The sequence below is a fragment of the Dermacentor variabilis genome, unplaced genomic scaffold (assembly GCF_050947875.1).
Source record: "Dermacentor variabilis isolate Ectoservices unplaced genomic scaffold, ASM5094787v1 scaffold_15, whole genome shotgun sequence".
In the NCBI taxonomy this organism is placed as follows: Eukaryota; Metazoa; Arthropoda; class Arachnida; order Ixodida; family Ixodidae; genus Dermacentor; species Dermacentor variabilis.
In genome coordinates, this window is record NW_027460313.1 from 10,951,242 (window position 1) to 10,970,027 (window position 18,786).

The window sequence follows — 18,786 nt, forward strand, 5'->3', positions numbered from 1 at the left end:
TAGGACGGCGCCGCACGAAACATGCAAAGGCGTTATAAGAGGGGTTCCGCTCGATGAGACGCAGGACTCCATAAACCGCAAGATCGTCAACCCACGCAACCCGCTCGCTCTGGCGGCAAAGAGAATCAAAGAAACTGGCACGGTCATCATCGCCTTCGACGGCTTTCGAGTCCCGAACTATGTCAGATACGACAACGCCCTGATCAAGTGTTCCCTTTACCGAAAGCAGATCGCCATGTGCCATGTGTGCGGCAGACTCGGCCATCGTGCCGACGTATGCCCCTCGCCCGACGACGCAATTTGCAAAGGCTGTGGACTAGCTAACCCTAACGCAGATCATGTGTGCACCTCGATCAAATGTGCGCTCTGCGAGGGAAATCATGTCACGGCAAGCACGGAATGCAAGAACCGCTTCCAACTCCCCTACGTCGTCCGAAGACGACGAGTTGAAAGAAAAATCGCAGCAAACGCAAGCAAAAGCACCACGAGATCAGGGCCAATCGCCCTGTGTCAGCACGACTTCCCGCCGCTCAAGGACGCCGAGAGTAGCGCCATCAACGACAACGTGGCCGCCAACGCAGATGCTCGCTTGTCCGGCGAGCGGGGCCGCTCGAGATCGAGGAACCGCGGTCGCTTGTCGTCACGATCGCGAGGACGCTCCAGGAACCCGAGCCAGCGATCCTCGTCAAGGATATGATTCGCCCCCAGCCCACGAGTTGGCGGTGATGACCGGTTGACGTGGGCCCAACGAGTTCAGCAGCACCAACAACAGGAGCGACAAGAACAGCAGCACCAACAGCAGGCCGCCAGCCAGGTGAGTCCGATGGCACGGCCAGAGCAAGTAGAAATAGCAAATACGATTAAAAGACTAGAACACGAAAACAAAGAGTTAAGGCAAACCATCACACAACTTGTCGAGGAAATCAGACAACTCAAAACGCCACCACCCCACTACTCTAATCAAACCGACGTCACATCAGAACCCATGGTAGGGGAAGTACCGGTCGTGGAATCCACGCGCAATCCGCATAAGAGAAAAGCCGTGACAAACACACATCCATCGAGCACGGACAGCGACATTAGGGAAATCAGGGAACTGCTCAGCGGGCTTGCAACTACCGTCGTGTCACTAAAGGAAGGGCAAGACAAACTTGCGACGACAATAGGGACCCTCAAGGAAGGTTACGACAGGATAACGCTACAGATCAACCACATGATGGAGACGATCAACATCCATGGCGCAAGGCTCAACGCGCTAGAAATGGCAGACCACCCGTCTGTGACGTCACAGCCTACTATCACCAAGCTACCTCGAGCATTGTCGCTCGATAGACATAGCAACAACGTGGCCTCACAAAGGCCACCCAATGCCAACAACAAAGATGGCTGTGCAAACTGAAACTTTTCGCCTTTGGCAATGGAATTGTAGGGGCTACGTCCGTAAAAAGGCCCCCCTGCAACAATACATTCGAGCCAAAAAAGACAAACCCCAAGTCATTCTCCTACAAGAGACAAATACCGCTACACCCTCGCTACCCGGCTATGACGTGACCGCAACGACGCCGCAACACAAATGTAGAGGTATCGCCACGTTGGTCAGCAACAAGCTAGCCCACACGACACACAACATTAATCACGACCGCAGCAGTTGCGAATTCATTCTCATGGAAGTCTTCCCTAGAGCCAAGAACGCCAAGAGCATATTCATCCTAAACGTTTACAGCAGCCCCAAGCACAGAGCACAAAAATTTAAGCAAATACTCCAGCTCGCCCGCAACCGTGCCGGCGACAACCCCGTGATCGTGGCCGGGGACTTCAACGCCCCTAACACGGCCTGGGGATACGTCGCCAGCAGAGCCAAAGGCAAGGACTTGCTAAACGATGCCGATGAACTTGACCTAACGCTCATCACGAACGCCGAGTACCCCACAAGAACGGGTAACTCGGTCAACCGCGACACAACGCCAGATCTCACTTTCGTCCGCAACGTTCCACACTATCAGTGGAACAACCTCTTCGAGGATCTGGGCAGCGATCATCACATTGTTGAGACAACAATTGACACCCCATCCAGAGGACCCAGAAAAATGACGTACGTCGATTGGGACAAGTTCCGCGAGTTCAGACACAAACGCCGAACAGGCAACGAAACAATGGAACAATGGACGTCGCAACTAAAGGCCGACATTAAGGCGGCCACGAAGGAAATAGAGACAGATCTTCCCGTTCAAAGCATAGACAGCCGACTGGCCCACATGCTCGAAGCCAAACAATCGCTCACCAGGAGATGGAAAGAACAAAGACACAATCGACGGCTCAGGAAAAGAATTTCTTCCCTCAACCGGCTGATTGCAGAATATTGCACGCAACTACCTAACCAGCAATTGAACGAGGTGTGCGACGCCGCGGACGGCCGCATCAACAGCGGGACGACGTGGCACCTGCTCAAACATCTTTTAGATAGAACCAAAACCAAAGCCGACCAGGGTCGTACGCTGAACAAGATCATGCACGAGGAACTCAAAATTACTACGGAAAATGAGCTCATTGACCGTCTTGCCGACAAGTACCTCCCGCTGGCCAAAAATGCTAGAGGCACAACCGCCGATGCATATCGCGGCAAAGCCAACCCAGAGCTTGATCGGGACTTCTCAACCGAAGAGGTGCGCACGGCGCTTCAGAACTTAAACAGCAAGTCAGCGCCGGGGCCGGATGGCGTAACTAACAAGGCACTTAGAAACCTCGACGAAACCTCAATCGAAACCCTCACAGAGGAAATCAACAAAATCTGGAGGAATGGAGCACTACCAGAAGACTGGAAAACGGCCCTTATCATGCTCATCCCAAAGCCTGGCAAGGCGCCCAACATCAATAACCTCAGACCTATCTCGCTGACGTCTTGCGTAGGCAAGGTAGCCGAGCACGCGGTCCTAAACAGGCTCTCGAAACATCTCGAAGATAGAGATGTCTACCCCACAGCAATGATCGGCTTTAGACCCGGGCTATCCACCCAAGACGCCATGAAGCTCCTCAAGCATGAGATCATTGACGCAGACACGAGAGACGCGAGAGTAATCCTAGGGCTAGACCTCGAAAAGGCATTCGATAATTTATCACACGACTACATACTCGACACGATCTCCAACCTCGACCGCGGCACGAGACTCTACGCTTATACAAAATCGTTCCTGAGCGACAGAACGGCCACCCTCCGTCTAGGGGAAATCAAGTCCCAGAAATACAAACTCGGAGGCAGGGGCACCCCGCAAGGTTCTGTCATCTCTCCGACGCTTTTTAACCTTGCGCTAGCTGGCCTAGGCAAGAAACTGGATCAAATCGAGAACGTCAAATACACGATATACGCCGATGACGTAACACTCTGGGTCCCCGGAGGTAGCCTGGGATCAATTCAAAGCGCTCTGCAGGAAGCGATCGACGTGATCGAGGAATACCTCGCTCCCACCGGCCTGCGATGTTCGCCTGCGAAGTCGGAGCTCCTCGTCTACAAACCATCGAGGAGCGGTCCCAAACCAAAGAACGAAATCAACACACGTCATTACTCTCAGAACAAAAGACGGAGGAACCATTCCACACGTCAGCAAAATCAGAGTCCTTGGGATGTTCATTGAGAGCAACGGCTCCAACGCCGCTACAGTGGAGAAGATCGTGACAAAGTCGAATAATGCATTGAACCTCATACGACGCGTAGCCAACAGACAACACGGCCTTAAGGAAGAAAATCTTCTCAAGCTAACACATGCCTTTGCGCTATGCCACTTCACCTACGAGGCGGCCATGCACAGATGGGAGGTAGCGGAGAAGGACAAACTCAATGTACAACTGAGGAAGCTAGTCAAACTAGCGCTGGGAATCCCCAAGAACACCGAGACAGAGCTCCTGCTGCAACTGGGGGTACACAACACACTTGAAGAAATCGCCGAAGCTCAAGAACGGGCTCAATGGACAAGACTCTCTGGAACCAAACCGGGTAGAGACATCCTAGCCAAACTAGGTCATGACACCACAGTAATCGAGAATCTATATCAAACCGTTCCGACGGACACACGCAACTTTTACACGGTTCGCCCACTGCCGCGGAACATGAACCCCACGCACCATCAACCCAGAAGGCTGGCACGCGGATCGTTCATCCTGCGCGAAATACGTTATAAGAAGATCCTAGCCTGTTTCGTTGACGCGGCACAGTACCCAACCAGGAAGGCCTTCGTTGCCACCACGATCAATAAGCAAAGTCAAGTGAGAAACGCTCTCACAGTCAAGACCCACAAGTCCGAGATAGCAGAACAGGTTGCCATTGCACTCGCGCTCACAGACCCGACTACCACCCACGTCTACAGCGATTCACGCTCGGCCGTCAAAGCCTTTCAGAAAGGAGCAGTTGCAAGACAAGCACTACAAATAATCAATAGATCCGCACCGCTGCAGCATCACACCATCTGCTGGTTCCCGGCACACCTCGGAGAGATCGAGGACGCCCCTCGCAATCTCAATGAGATGGCTCACAGGAGCGCGCGAGACCTCACCTTCCGCGACGCCCCCTATTCTGGTCGTGACCATCCCAGCGAGAATCGGGACCCTCCCTCCACATATAACGAGATCATAAAGCACTTTTATCTAGACCGCAGAATATACAGCACACCTCACAATAAGCTCACCAGGCCTCAAGCCCTGACGTTCAGAATGCTTCAAACAAACACGTACCCCACACAGAACAGACTCCACCACTACATGCCTGACCTATACAAAACATCATATTGCGAAAATTGCCATAGAACACTAGACGTACATCACTTGCTCTGGCCGTGTGGTCGGACCCACGCAAACAAGGATCAAGACTCCGCCAGGCTACAAGACGATAACGCAGCACGGACCTGGCGGAGCAGCTCTGGGCCGTCCAGCGAGCCCACGATGCGGCCAGGGAGTTACAACTCCCGGTCCCAACGTGGGAGTAGCCCGCTCTATGGGACCTTGCGCCCCGTAGCTCGCAGGACCTTTCTATAAAGTTACTCCATCCATCCATCCATTGTCCCTCCCTCTTGCTCGTGCCACAAGGACATTATTGTAGTACACTATAGCTGTACCCGTTGAAATGGGTTCCCCAGCGCATGGCTGCTGCTACTGCAGATTATGATGATAGGTGTAAGCCTCAGGGATTTGGTACCGAAACTTCACCGGAACTTCGTAATAAATAACAAAGCATCTTGGTGATTATGGGATTAAATTACGTACATTATTCTGAAATGTTCGGTAATCTGAAATTCGTAGTATCGAAAGTTTTTTACATTGAAAAAACTCTTTGGCGGGGATTTAAAAAAAATCATAAATCTGAAAAGTTAGTTAATGTGTTCGTAGTAACGAGATTTTACTGTATTATGCTAGACATAAATAGTTGATCTCATATATTTCGTTCCTATAGGGAGTTCTCACATGGATTCCACATTTTGTTAATTTGACAAAACTCAATAAAAAATTTAATTTTCAATTCGTTCTGCATCTGTATGCTTTTTATGATTCTGAAGATGCAAGATGTACCGTGGAACTGAATTTTCATTAGACCAAATTTATTGGTGCTGAAGAGGCTAATTTAGAAATTTTTCTCACTCCTAGTGGACTTCGAATCAAGGTTTTACTGTATGTTTGGATGGTTCTCTCAGAGCGTCAGCCTCAGACTCTGGGTGCCCCAAAGCCGCCGCATCTCTAGCTCACCTGTTCGCGCCACAGTGAATGCGGTGGCCACGCCCCGGCGCCACAAGCACAGGTCTGAGGTAGTGTGAAGAATTAGGGTGGGGAGCTACATTTGCCACTTGGATTGCAGGCTGAATGCAGATTGCAAGGGGAATACTCATCTACCCCCTCTAAGCTAGAAAATCAGGGCAGTCAACCTAATATGCTATAAGTAATATTGCAGCAGACTATGCAACAACCTGCCGATTAGCTGCCATTGGGCATACAGATCATTTAAGATATGCGGCGACAAACTTTACGTTGCTTCAACAGCTGTCCATCACTGATGAACCACCCATAGGTACATATTAGGCGCAAGCGCTCCACGACGGCTTGCGGCCCGTTACCACATTGGCCAGCAGGGAATTTTTGTCATGGCCACAGTGCCTCCGCCAATAGGCCTAATCGGCACTGCTTCATCGGACATTGGCGACTAAAGTTACGGTTTGGTGCCGAATCGACGCAAAATTATTCACAGCACGCACGCGACACTCGGTGAGAGGACAAACCACCTCGCAAACGAAAGCGAGAGACTGCAGATGAACGAGGAAAAAGAGAAGGAAGGAAGGAGGGGGGGGGGGTAGCAAGCGTCACGCGAGCTTGCTGTGACCCTGTAGATTTCAGATTGTTTAAGAGGTCGTGAATAATGCTGAATCTGACAATGAAATGGAGGGGACAGCGTCTGCTACGTGCGGAGCAGTGATTGGAGTCACGGGACATGTGGTCCTTTCGTCTGTCGCGCTTTATGGTAACCCAACCGCCATAAAGTTGGTTTAGCCTTCTGTATTTTAAAAACTAAAATAAACATTCTGTGCAATAAATAAAAGATTGCTCAAAACATAGGTCCACTATCAAGTTGAGAACCTCATTGGTATTCAGCGCAGCACACCGTCATTTATTCATTAGTTTCAAAGGGGGAAAAAGAATACACTCGATTCCATTCAATAGAAATTGTATCGATAAATAAAATTATTTTCCAGACTTTCATATTTTAGAACTCGGCTGTATCAAAGCTGGCGTACTAATTTAGTGTCCCCGTTAATAAGAGTAGACTGTATTGAATATTGATTCCTATGTACATAAGTTACTTATAGCTTGCAACATTGTAGTTAGGCAATGCTAGGATGCTCCCGAGCATGTGCAGCACTGTATTTTGTAAGCATTCAATTTTGTGAAACATTTTCTGATATTCAATATTTGATTCGAAATCTATTAGCTGTTTGCACACCCCTAATAAATAGACTTCAACACTCATTTCTTACTCTACAATAAATCTAACCATACCTTGGGAATTAAATTTTATTGTGCTATTTTTTTAATTTTCTGTTACTTGAAACAATAAAAGTGAAATGTTAATTGCCTTGGGAACTATTTTACTTACACCGGAACTAATTTCATATTTGAAATTGGTGAAAAAAACCTATGTGTGTTCTACGGTTAAATAAACTGCTTACTGCAATGTTGCCATATTAAATCGGCCTACTGGATCTCTGCACCGAAAGAAAATAAAAACTAAAATTCTTGAAAAAAAAAAAGAAGGAAGTGCACGCCACTGCATTTGCCACAGCTGCCTTTGTGCTTCGCACCTCGCGCATGCGTCTCTTTGTTTCACCTCTTCTACATTAGTGCTGTAGGCGCACTCGAATCTTTTTTTCATAAGGAAGGAAGGCAGTAGAGAGGCGCACAAGTTTGACGATGCTGTGGATTCGTGCCACACCTGGTGCACGGCACAAAGGCTCGCATTTATTAACATCAGTGTTTTATGCTAGGCTTCACCAAAAATCCGTCTCATGTATGTATGTCCCGCGATCGTAGTCGCACAGATTCATGAGATGGTGATACTCTGACATTTTGTGCCTACATAATAGCAAGGTAAGTAGGCATACAAAGGATAGAAAGGTTTGCTGTGCTCTTGTTGACTTATATTTGTTGCAGTGAAGATATTTAGGTATCATTTGTTTTATTGTTTAGCAATTCCATGACAGACATAGCCAGCATCCTGGTAAAATCATGTTAAAGATGGCAGCAACTTGGAAGTGACTTGCGGTCTAGCTCAGTGGAGGCCTATGGGGGACGGCATTCCTAGTGCTTTTTGAAGGTGATCCCCAACAACTGGCACTGCTCGGTGGAGCCGCGACAGCTCGCCTTTGAACATGCGTGCACGATGTCTTACGACGCAGTTCTGTCACATATGCACTCACCGTTGTATCAGATGTACCTCAAGCACTAGATAGCCCCTGGGGTGCTGTTTACGCCGAGCAGCAGCACGCGCCTCGAGTGCTTTCTGGGCCTCGTAGATTATTCGTCCCTGACAGTCCCAAATTGCCTGAGATGGTGCTTTCAGCCAACGCGCACATGTATGCAGCATCTCGGACAGCCTAGGACTGTCAGGGACGGAAAAAACAGTCATTGCTTCATCCTTCAAGGTGAACTGTAATTAATGAAATTAAAAACTGTGCACATTTATGGACTTGTATTTGTGTAATATGCAACAAAGCTGCCACTGCTTCTTCAAATGTTTCACTTTCATGTTATGACCAATTCCTCTAAAAGAGGGACGAAACAACTTTTTTCTTTTTCCTTTCAGCACTGACGCTCAGTAGCCTTATGTAATTGTTATAGCCAATAATGCAGCATGGGAACATTGTAGTGGGAACATTACCATAGAACGCACACAAAAGTTCACGGTGCTTAGGCTGCTCATTGTTACATCCGAGTGTTTTTAAAACTGGTAATGCTTTTGGTAGGTTCAACTGTATTTCTTTCTAATGAAAATGTTTCAATGTTTTTCCCCTCTGCCTTTTTGCGCAACCCAGTTATAATGCTGGAATTCTCTTAGCTGTTGAATATTGTTATAAGTGGAGAGTGTAAAAATTTAAAGCTCGTACAAGTGCACACACATTCCACTTCGTACAATGACTTGCACGGAACTGGAAAACCCCACATTGGGCGAGACCTATCCACTCTTAATGCCTATTGTCCCCTTGTGTTTACAACGCTTTATTCACGCCTTATTAGGAACTTGGAAGTGATCAAGGCTGAGCATTTCCAACATGAGTTTTGTATTTTTGTGCAATAAAGCCATATATATTGTTTTGGAAACATTGTTATATTAAAAGATTGCTACTTGTGATGTCACTCTACTTCCTTGAAAAAGCTTTGATGAAGCCTTGGAAGTCCTTGAATGCCACTCTGCAAACCCTGGAGTATCTTCCCCTTAGTTCTTTCGCTGTGTAATGTATCCATCTTATGTGCATCTCTTAAAAATACACAATTTTAAGGCACTTGCATGGAGGACTTATTATTCAAAGGCTTGCGTCTATTTTGTACAGTTAACTTTACCTGAAAGCCATGCCTGACATTTTATTCTGTTTTTGCTAGGCCTCAACTTGCCTTTATTGTCGTGACCAAGAGGATTGCTGCCCGCTTCTTCAGCATCGACAACAGGGGTGGATACCAGAACCCTCCCCCGGGCACTGTCATTGACAGTGATGTCACCAGGCCTGAGCGGTAAGACATCTAATCATGTTTGATTGTGCGAGGTGCGTCTTTTTTTTTTTTTTTACATACAGTTTAAAAAGTCGTCAGCATGTAAATGGAATTGGGTAGTCGTGTGATTACCGATTCACTGATTAGTGACCTTATTTTTTTTCAGTGTCTGCATGTCACCTCAAAACGTATCACAATCTAGGAAGAAAAAGATAATGCCGGCTGTGCTCATAGTTTTAAAATGGCAGGTGATCAGAACTGGCTGGGTACAGTTTTGAAGGAGCTGAGATGCCGTATTTTATTCTTTTGGTGACCATTTAACAAACTTGCAGCTACATGTGGGAAACTGTAACAAAAATAAAGTTACTCAGAATCTAATTTTGGCACCAACATGGTGTCAAATTGTAACTGCTGATGCGAGCTTTATTGTTACCAATTTTGGTGTGTTTTGAAGAGTTCCGATATAACTGCTTATAACCCTTTTTTTTTCTGACTAATTGAGTTTATTATAAATGGCTTCAATTGCATCTGCCTAAGCCAATTTTCTTTCAGTCATTTATAGTCTCAAAAGAACAGCCAGTATAAGTGATGTTCTTGCTCGTAATCTGGTCGCAATGTTGACAGCTCTGTGTTGCTGCACTAAGGCAACTTTTACTTCAGTGCTGAAACAAGCCAGAATGCATGCTGTAATGGTAGTCCCATAGTTTTGTTGCTTCATTTGCAGTGTAACAGTTCTGAAGGGTAATAGTTTTGCCGTGGTGTGTAGATATGCACGAAGAAACATGATGCAGAAGGCCTCTGTTGCACACGATCAAGCATTTTCTACTGTAGTTACTACACAGAGGGTTTGTAGGACTTCAAAGCCCTTCAGTTTCGGAGTGCCTAATCATTTTTCATATTTAATTTAGACTAAGCTTAGTGGACTTTTGTATCTGGCCATGTTTATGCAGACCAGAAGTCAAGCAAATTTGATTCTATTAGCACCTTTGTGGTATAGAGCCGTCTTATTTGTCGTAGTTTATGCAAAAATGAGTTAGCGAGCACATTTTTGTTGCTTCTGCAATAAAACAAACGCCCAAATAAGTCTTTTCAAGCTGTTGGGCATCATGGTGTTTTAGTCCTTGAGAATGCTTTGCTAGGTTCTTGCATGTCCTTGAAAACCCTTCAATTTTATTCCGTATGAGCTGCTATGAAGCCTGCATTTAGCCAGCTAAAAGCTACTGCTTGTCACCAACTGATTATTTTCACGAGCTCGACTATTGGGGTGCGACACCGGCATTCACCCTGTCAACCCAGTGTACACAGATGATCAAAATTTAGCACTTCATACAATGTGCCATTCAATAATTTGCACTCCACCTCACAGACTTGTGTAGTTCTGCTGCCAAGTTAAGGAAAGGGGTGCTCTTATTTAAATTTAAATGTTTTGCTAGTGCTTTCACAAAAACAAATCCTGGTTGATCCTGTGCAGTAAAGCATTGGTAATACTTGCCGGCTTAAAACATACTGATGGGTAAAATGTAGTTGTGACAAATCCCCTACCCGGTTTCCATAGAGCCTAACGTATTGGCTGATTTCTTCACTCATAGTGGCTTATTGTATGCCTACCAGTTAGTGCGTAGAACTTCTTGTGTCGTAATTGGGTACGACTCTCAGCAGATTAGGTTAAATGCACTTGAATGACCCAGCTAGATAGCAGAACAGTGATTTCACACATGAGCGAGTTCGTCATGTAGGCGAGTAAACTCGGTAAACATGTGGTGGTGTGGGTTTGGCACATCGTTATGGGTTGAGCCTGGTGGTATATTGCATGAACAAGGATTAGATTTTTACTATTAAAATCTGGGGTTTTACGTACCAAAACATAATTTCTGTGCCACTAACATGCATTTTCACATCTTTTTGTTTTCCTTCATTTTATTTTTGTTTGTCCTCGAAACACATCACAGATTTGAATTTCAATTTTATTTTTTCTCTCTAATTATGCAAGTAGAACCTCGTTCATAAGTTTTAGAAAAAAACGCGAGAAAAACCCTACTAACCGGGAAAACGTACGATCCGAAGTAAATAAAAAAGATTCAACAGACTCGGCTATTGTTGACATCTACATAATGCGAAGCATCACGCAGATCGTTGCGGCACGAGTCGCTGAACGCGCGTCGAGCTAGTGGTGCTCCGGTGGCCGGAGACCCGCCCTGTTGTGTTCTGTTTTAAGAAGGCGATGGGAAGCCGAAAAGAAATTGAGCTGGTGGGTGATGCCAGATGCCGCCAAAGCAAAATGTGATGCCCACATCGCGCTGCCTGCAGCAAGGAATGGAGGTGCATTTGGATTATCACCTACTAAATGTGTGCGGCACGCTACCAATGGCACTACGTGCCATGAGCTGTAAAACAGGTGAAGATGCTTATCGCAATAGGTTTGGCGGCAATAGCTGTGAATGCAGCGCATGACGACCCACGCAGAAATTTGCTGGTAGCGGAATAAGCTGTGCACGCCATCATTTTCATGTGAGACGAGCGGCTATATAGTGTTCTCTCGCGTGCCTCTCGCCTCTTGTTCACGTTATCCAATGGCCAGAACGGTGGCGTGTTTAGGTTATCGCCTAATAAAAGCATGCGTTATACTTTCGACGACACCACGCGCTGTGAAACAAATAGCCAAAGATGTTTATCGCAATCTGATTGGCAATAGGATTCACATGAGACGGGCGGGCGAGTATTGTGATGAAGCTGCCGCAGCAGGCATTTATATACTGTTCTCGATCGCACGCTCCTCGAGCATTTGATTGTTTACATGGTATCTAGCGGCCAGAAAACATATACAATCGCAGTTTGGCCAGGTACTCAATGTCGGTGTCAAAAAAATTTGTGTTGCAGGAACGTATGAACCGGTAAAAAATGAGTGCAACTCTATCGGGTCATTTTTTGTGTTATCGATTACGAACATTGACTCTGGGAAGACGTATGTAACGGGAACGTATCAGCAAGGTTCTGCTGTATTTTCACTTATATTACTCTGAACTTAGTATCGTTGCTGTTAAACTCTATGAATGTTTTGTTATAATTTGCCGGATTTCATGCAGCTGTAATGCTGCCAAAGTGTTCTAGGTGTCCATGGCTTTGTAAAGCTATTGAGAGATAGCTGTTACCGGGCGCTCCTTGGCTATCATCTATTGATGTGATGGCGAAATAGAATTGAAAATGGAAATCCACAATATGATTATGACGCACGTCGTAGTGGGGGACTGTGAATTACGATCAGCTGGAGTTAATCTCGTCCCTATTGAAATGCAGCCGTGGTGGCCAGGATTTGACCCTGCGACCTAGGGCTTAGCGATGCAATACGAAAGCCGCTACCTTGCCACGGCAGGTGCAAACAAGGATTCTGTGACATCTGCTGTGCCCTGTATCAAATTTTATTGAACACTCGTAAGCAAAAAATCTTTAGATAGGCCTTATGTCACTCTGTAAATGCTGACAAAAAACGGCCATTCATCCGAGCACTGGCTCATCGTTTTTGCTTGCAAGTAGACACTGGAAATCTCAAACGAGAGGACAGGGGATTGATGAGTCATGCAGTGTGTTCTCTGCACATAGTGTTGATCAAAATGAGTAGAACATCCAAAAATCTCGTAAATGGAGAACCTTTCCAGCTAGAGTGAAAGCAATTGGGGTTTCCTGAAAGCTTCGTGCACTGATGCTCCTTTGAACTTTAAAATCCTGTATAGTGAGAAAAATTAAAGACCTTGCTAACAACTTATATGCCCCAACACTGAAGCACAGGGCCATATGAAATACACTCATGGCTTTATGGTGTTCTTCAGTTTTAATGGGGAGTCGCCAGAGGGGGCCAGGTGGAGCAGACGTGCCTCACATCGGCTTCACCGAAACCAAATTTACGCCCGTTCCAATGACTGTAGGACAACAACCAAGATATCGATTGGACTATACTCAACTAGATCTACACCCAGACATCATTTTCAAACCAGTAGGCAAATTTTTTACCTCAATATCGAAGTTTGAAGATTCGAAGCAGGCGCAGCTGCGTCAGGTAACAACGACGGCGAGAACGCTCACAGAAATTCACGACGTTCGCTACGCCTAGGCATGGCCTGTGAGACCACTGCCACCTCAACGATACAGAAAATGTCTCAGAAGGCCTCTCAAGAGCCAATGACTGCTACTGGTACAACACCGGCACCAATGTGCTCCACTTCGGGGCACTCACCGAAAGACTATAGCGAACAATTTTTATCCACCGAGATGGAACACGAGTTCGACAAGGACTTCGTCGAAACCGACCCAACAAATGCCGACTGCACTGGCAGTAGTTGGCACATTGTAGAATCGCAAAAAGCTAAGAAACAACGTAAGAAGAAGGAAAAAGGCAAGGAAGCACAATCTCCAAAGCAATGCAGCTCACCAAGTCGGGCAAACTTCGTGAGAGGGGAACACGGCAACCATCCATATGGTGTGGCCGACAACCAATGAAGTCGCTTCCACCATCCAAAGCGCAAACCTCTGCCAGCACTACCAAAGGATGATGTAAAAATCATCATGCATCCAACAAAGGAATTAACAATTAAGGACATACTAATACCAACCTTGGCGAGTGCCATTCTTAAGGCAAGTCAACCAATCCAAGGCCATCTCAGTCAAACTCAAGATGGACCTGTGAAGTGATAGAGAATCACAGGTGTGGATTTCATCCGCACTTGCCCCGGATCGAACATTATAATTTTATTGGTGAGCAGCACGGTAGTGGCCACTGTACTCCGCCGCATAACACAACTCGAATTGAACGGATGCGTGCACCAATTCAAAACATACGTAGCTGACCCCAACAACTGCTATCGAGGTGTGGTTCACGGCATTCCAGCGGCCACGCCCATGGAACATTTAGTAGTCAATATGCAAGTATGGACACACGGAGTTCAAATGGAATGGGCTCGGACGCTAGGCAAGTCATCTACGGCACTCATCACGTTCACCAGTGGCTCCCTTCCTAAATGTATTAATTACATGAGAGGAGAGATGCAACTCCATCCATACAAGCCCACTGTTCAAATATGCACGGAATGTTTCCAAGCAGGGCACCGACCGGATGGGTGCCCCCACCCGATCAACATCTGAAAAAAACGCGACCTGGAGGATCCCCCCACCCTTGGACATGAGTGTGTGATCAAATGCACCGTGTGTGGAGTGGCAGGCCGCAAGACTGGCAGCAACCAATGCCCACAGAAACTAAAGAACATTTGTTCCAAGAACACCAATCGTCAGTCTCGCTCACGAGAGCGAGTGGGCCAGAAGAAACTGCGATGGTTCAGTTCAGAGGATGAGGAAGACAGCCATCGCCATAAATCCACATCTCCTAATGGCAAAAGAGTAGGAGCCCATTCAGGGAGCTGACCAGGGCTGCACAAGCGCCAGTGCCCCCACAGCACCAGCAGTCACAAAAGCCTCAGGTGAGCTGGGCGACCGTTCGATCTCCCAGTCCTCCGCAACACACACCAAACACACAGCAAGATTCCAGGTATGAAATACAGGAAAATACGCAGCTATGCGCACAACTTCAAGACGAGGAACGCAAATGACAGCGATCTGACGAAAAAATGAAGGAGCTAGAAGAACGCCTGACACGAAAAATACAACAGCTCGAATCAGATCGTAGATAGTCGGGCGCAGAACCCGACACAAATCACCTCAAATACCAACACTCTCACACGTAACGAACCAAAACTACTAACACCAATACCGCAAACACCAAATACCGAAGTGCCACGCGCAATGGCCCAAATCCAACTATTATTGGCAGAAACCTCTCAATCACTAATGCACGAGATGATAACCCTTGTGAATCAGAAACTCCTTGATTTCCAATCACAAATGCTGGTGGAATTCGAGAAGTACAAACAAGTGACAGAGCAGCTAAATACCACTGCCAAAACCACAACTACTAAAAAACGCGCCAAAGCATTTGGCGCCGGATCGGCCAAAACCAAGACTGCCCACCGCGTAATTGATATGGATGGCTCGGAGACCGAGATGTCAAAAGCATAAATAACGAGTGGGAACCATGGCTACCACAGTTAAAGAGAAAACAAAACCAACAACCCGGAACAATTAGAGATCTTTCAATGGAACTGCCGATCCTTCGCTAGAAAGGCGGCAGCCCTCCAGCAATTTATTAAAAGCTCTCGGGTAGCTCCAGACATAATATGCCTTCAGGAGGTCGGGCCCAAACCGGCCCCACTACAGGGCTATTATGTTCTGAGCGACCCCCCAAATCCTAAAGTTGCTGCGCTGGTGAGCAACAATCACAGCATAAATTATATTCCTTCCCCAACGTACCGGGGAAACCAGTTCCGTAACGATCAGCGTGCTACTGTGGAAAAGAGGCAAAAGCACACAGCATCATAGCAAACAGTTACAGCCCTTCCAAAAGAAAAGGTCTGGACCTACCCCAAATTTTATCAGACACTAAGACCATAGCGGCCACCAAAGACCGGATAGTGATATCGGGTGATTTCAACGCGCCACATACAATGTGGGGCTAGGCGTCCACATCCCCTAAAGGAGCCCTACTTGAGCAATCCATTGAGAACCTTGGCATGCAGACAGCAAACCACATAGGCACGCCCACATGTACAGGTAACGGCGCGAGCAGGGACACAACACCCAATCGCACATACACGCTAAACATCAAAGACAGACGCACTGTGGGCATCGCTAAACGATAACTTGGGGAGTGATCATGATCTGATTCGTATTTCACTCTCCACCCCCAAATTACGTAGAATGATTGGCACAACGAAATTAACCGACTGGTCAAAATACAGGGAGCTCAAACGTAACCTCGACACAGCAAAGACTCCTGACAACATGCAAGAATGGACAAAACTCATCTGGTCAACACACAAAGACACTACCAAAACCATAGAGTGCACCTTGGAGGACCCCATGGTAGATTCCCACTTAGTAAACTTGTGGGACGAAAGACACAGATTAGCTAAGCGTTGGAAAAAACAACGCCTCAACAAACAACTACGTGCCCACATAACACCTCTGGCGGAGCAAGCGCAACGACACACAGACAAATTAGCGAAAAATGAGCGGGCTACATTCTGCGGGTCCCTCTCAGGTACCTCGGGGACGTCTGGCACGTGGCGCATCCTTCGTGGCATGCTTGACCCACATAGCACATGCACGGAAAACAACAAATGACTCCACATCACATCAGGCAGTTTCTCAGGCACAGACGCGTAACTACTAGAGAAACTGAAAGAACAATACATAGGACCATGTGATGCGTGTGGTGGTTGGAGACTGTGATGTGCGTAGTGTGCGACACAGTGTAGTGGTTCGAGAGGACAAGAAGCAGACGACAAGTAGTGCGTGCGCCAAGGGGAATTCCATGCTGGATGGAAAACGTGATGTAGGTTCTTTTGTTTAAAGGTTCAGACGGTTCTCTGAGGCGGAGCCTCCGAGAACCCAATTGAGGACAAAGCCGTTTGTTTCAAAAAATACACTCACACAAACTTTTAATAAAACTAGAACGAGGATAAAAAACCATAAAATAAACACTCAAACAAACATCACGGCAAGAAACGCGCTTAGGGCTAGGATGGTATTAACAGTACGCAAGTCCCGGCTGACCACGACTGTGAGGGCGCATAGTAGTCTCGACGTGGAGAAGCGGAAACAGGATGTCTAGTGGTTTCAGTCTCGCCAAAGGTTGAGGTGTTGGACCATTCACCAGGTGACCAAAACGCGACAGCTCTGGCTTGGAGAGGGAAGGCAGGCGACTTGGTGGCACAAGCAGATGGCAGCGGAGTTCTGGCCAGGCAGCTAGGTGTAGAACTCGGGCCCATAGCCCGACTGCTCTTGTTTGCCCACGGGCGCAGAAGCTCGCTGGCCTCGGGCAGCAGTTAACGATCGGCTAGAGTGGCGACGCACAGGAACAGGTTGGCAGGAGGCCCTGGCCAGGTGAAGTCTTGGTGGCTCGGATCTGGAGCCCGACGGCCTGTCTTCAACTCCGGGTCCGGTGGCTGACCTTCTCCTGGCGTCGTTTCTTGGAACTCTCCCCCCTTCTGCCAGCGCGCCTCGCTTTTCTGCCGCTCTGGCCGATTCGTCGTTTGCTCATTGGCTGCTTGAAGCTCCGCGGTTTCTTCTGATTGGATTGGCTTTTTTTCTCTTAGTTTCTTTTCTTGCGCTGCGTGTTCATGTGCGGGACGCTCTTCAACATTGGCGTTTTCCATCCAGCATAGAATTCGCCTCGGCGCACTCTACTTGTCGTCTGCTTCTTGTCCTCTCCAACCACTGCACTGTGTCGTGCAATACACACATCACAGACCACCACTACACACAGACGCCCCAAACGAGAGGCGACCATACCTTGGAAAGGCGAATTCCAAATTAGATGAACCTTTCATATATGCAGAAGTCTTTGAGGCAGCTCAAGCAGCCGCCACAAACTCGGCTCCTGGCCCTGATGCCATCACGAACGCGATGCTTCGGAACCTGGACGCTAGAGTCTTCACTAAAACCATAGAACTGTTCAATGGCGAGAGCTGGCTCAAAGGCCAATCGCCCCCGGAATGGAAACATGCTAAAATTATCATGATCCCCAAACCTAAAAATACCACCTCAATAGGCGCTCTGAGACCCATTTCTCTAACGTCCTGCCTGGGTAAACTGTACGAACGAGTAGTACAAATAAGAGTGCATGCAGCAGTACCTTAAAGAAATAACGTGGTTTCCAAACACCATGGTAGGGTTCCTTACGGGGCTATCTTGTCAAGACTCATTCTTGCTGACCAGAGAAGAAGTTATAGCTAACATCACCCACGGAGAGGAAAGACGAGTGCACGCACTAGACCTCAAGGGAGCATTTGTGGAGTCTCTTACACCCGTGCTCTTGGGACAAAGGAACGACAACACAGTAGTGCAAACAATCACAAGGGCATTTATTGCACCTTTCATAGATCAATGCCTGCTAGCCGAGTGGCTATCCACAAAACATGCCGATGGGCGCGCGACAAATCTAGAAGTCCGACTCACCGCGACCGGGTAACGAGCGAATATGTTCGCCCCATGCTGGATCCCAACGCCTGGTCATTCGCGTGTACGGTCACGCGAATGGTGGCGCTTTCCAAGGCGGCCACGCGAGACGGTCTCGCAGAAGCATGGATCGGCGCGCGCTTGGCACGGCATGTTCGTACTGCTTGCTGTCCCGAACCCAAGAGAGAGCGCCTTATCTTGCGGCGCCCAAGTAACCCCGCCTGTCGGCGGCATTAGCAGCGCAACACTCGCGCCATCTCTCGTACTGCGCCTCAACCACTCCGTCCGCCGCGGGCGCCAGGCCACACCGCGAAGCCGGATTACAGGAGACGCGCTATGCGGGAAAAACATATCAGGGGACGCGCGAGAGTCTCGCATCCCCACATCCCCCCAACCTTAAATCACTACATATTCCAGCGAAACATGTCACACGGTCTAACATTAGACCGTGTGACATTATGAATGATAGACGTTCTAGTTTTTTATCTATCG

At 47.6% G+C, this 18,786-nt stretch overlaps 1 protein-coding gene across 2 annotated transcripts in view; it reads left to right on the forward strand.

Annotated features, from left to right (window-relative positions):
• Positions 1-18,786, forward strand: part of LOC142567952 (piwi-like protein 1) — a 215,234-nt gene that overhangs the window by 184,138 nt on the left and 12,310 nt on the right. For both annotated transcript variants that reach the window (XM_075678034.1, XM_075678035.1), the window contains exon 17: positions 9,127-9,255. In XM_075678034.1, the coding sequence (XP_075534149.1) occupies positions 9,127-9,255 (129 nt within the window). The remainder of the gene's footprint in view (positions 1-9,126; positions 9,256-18,786) is intronic.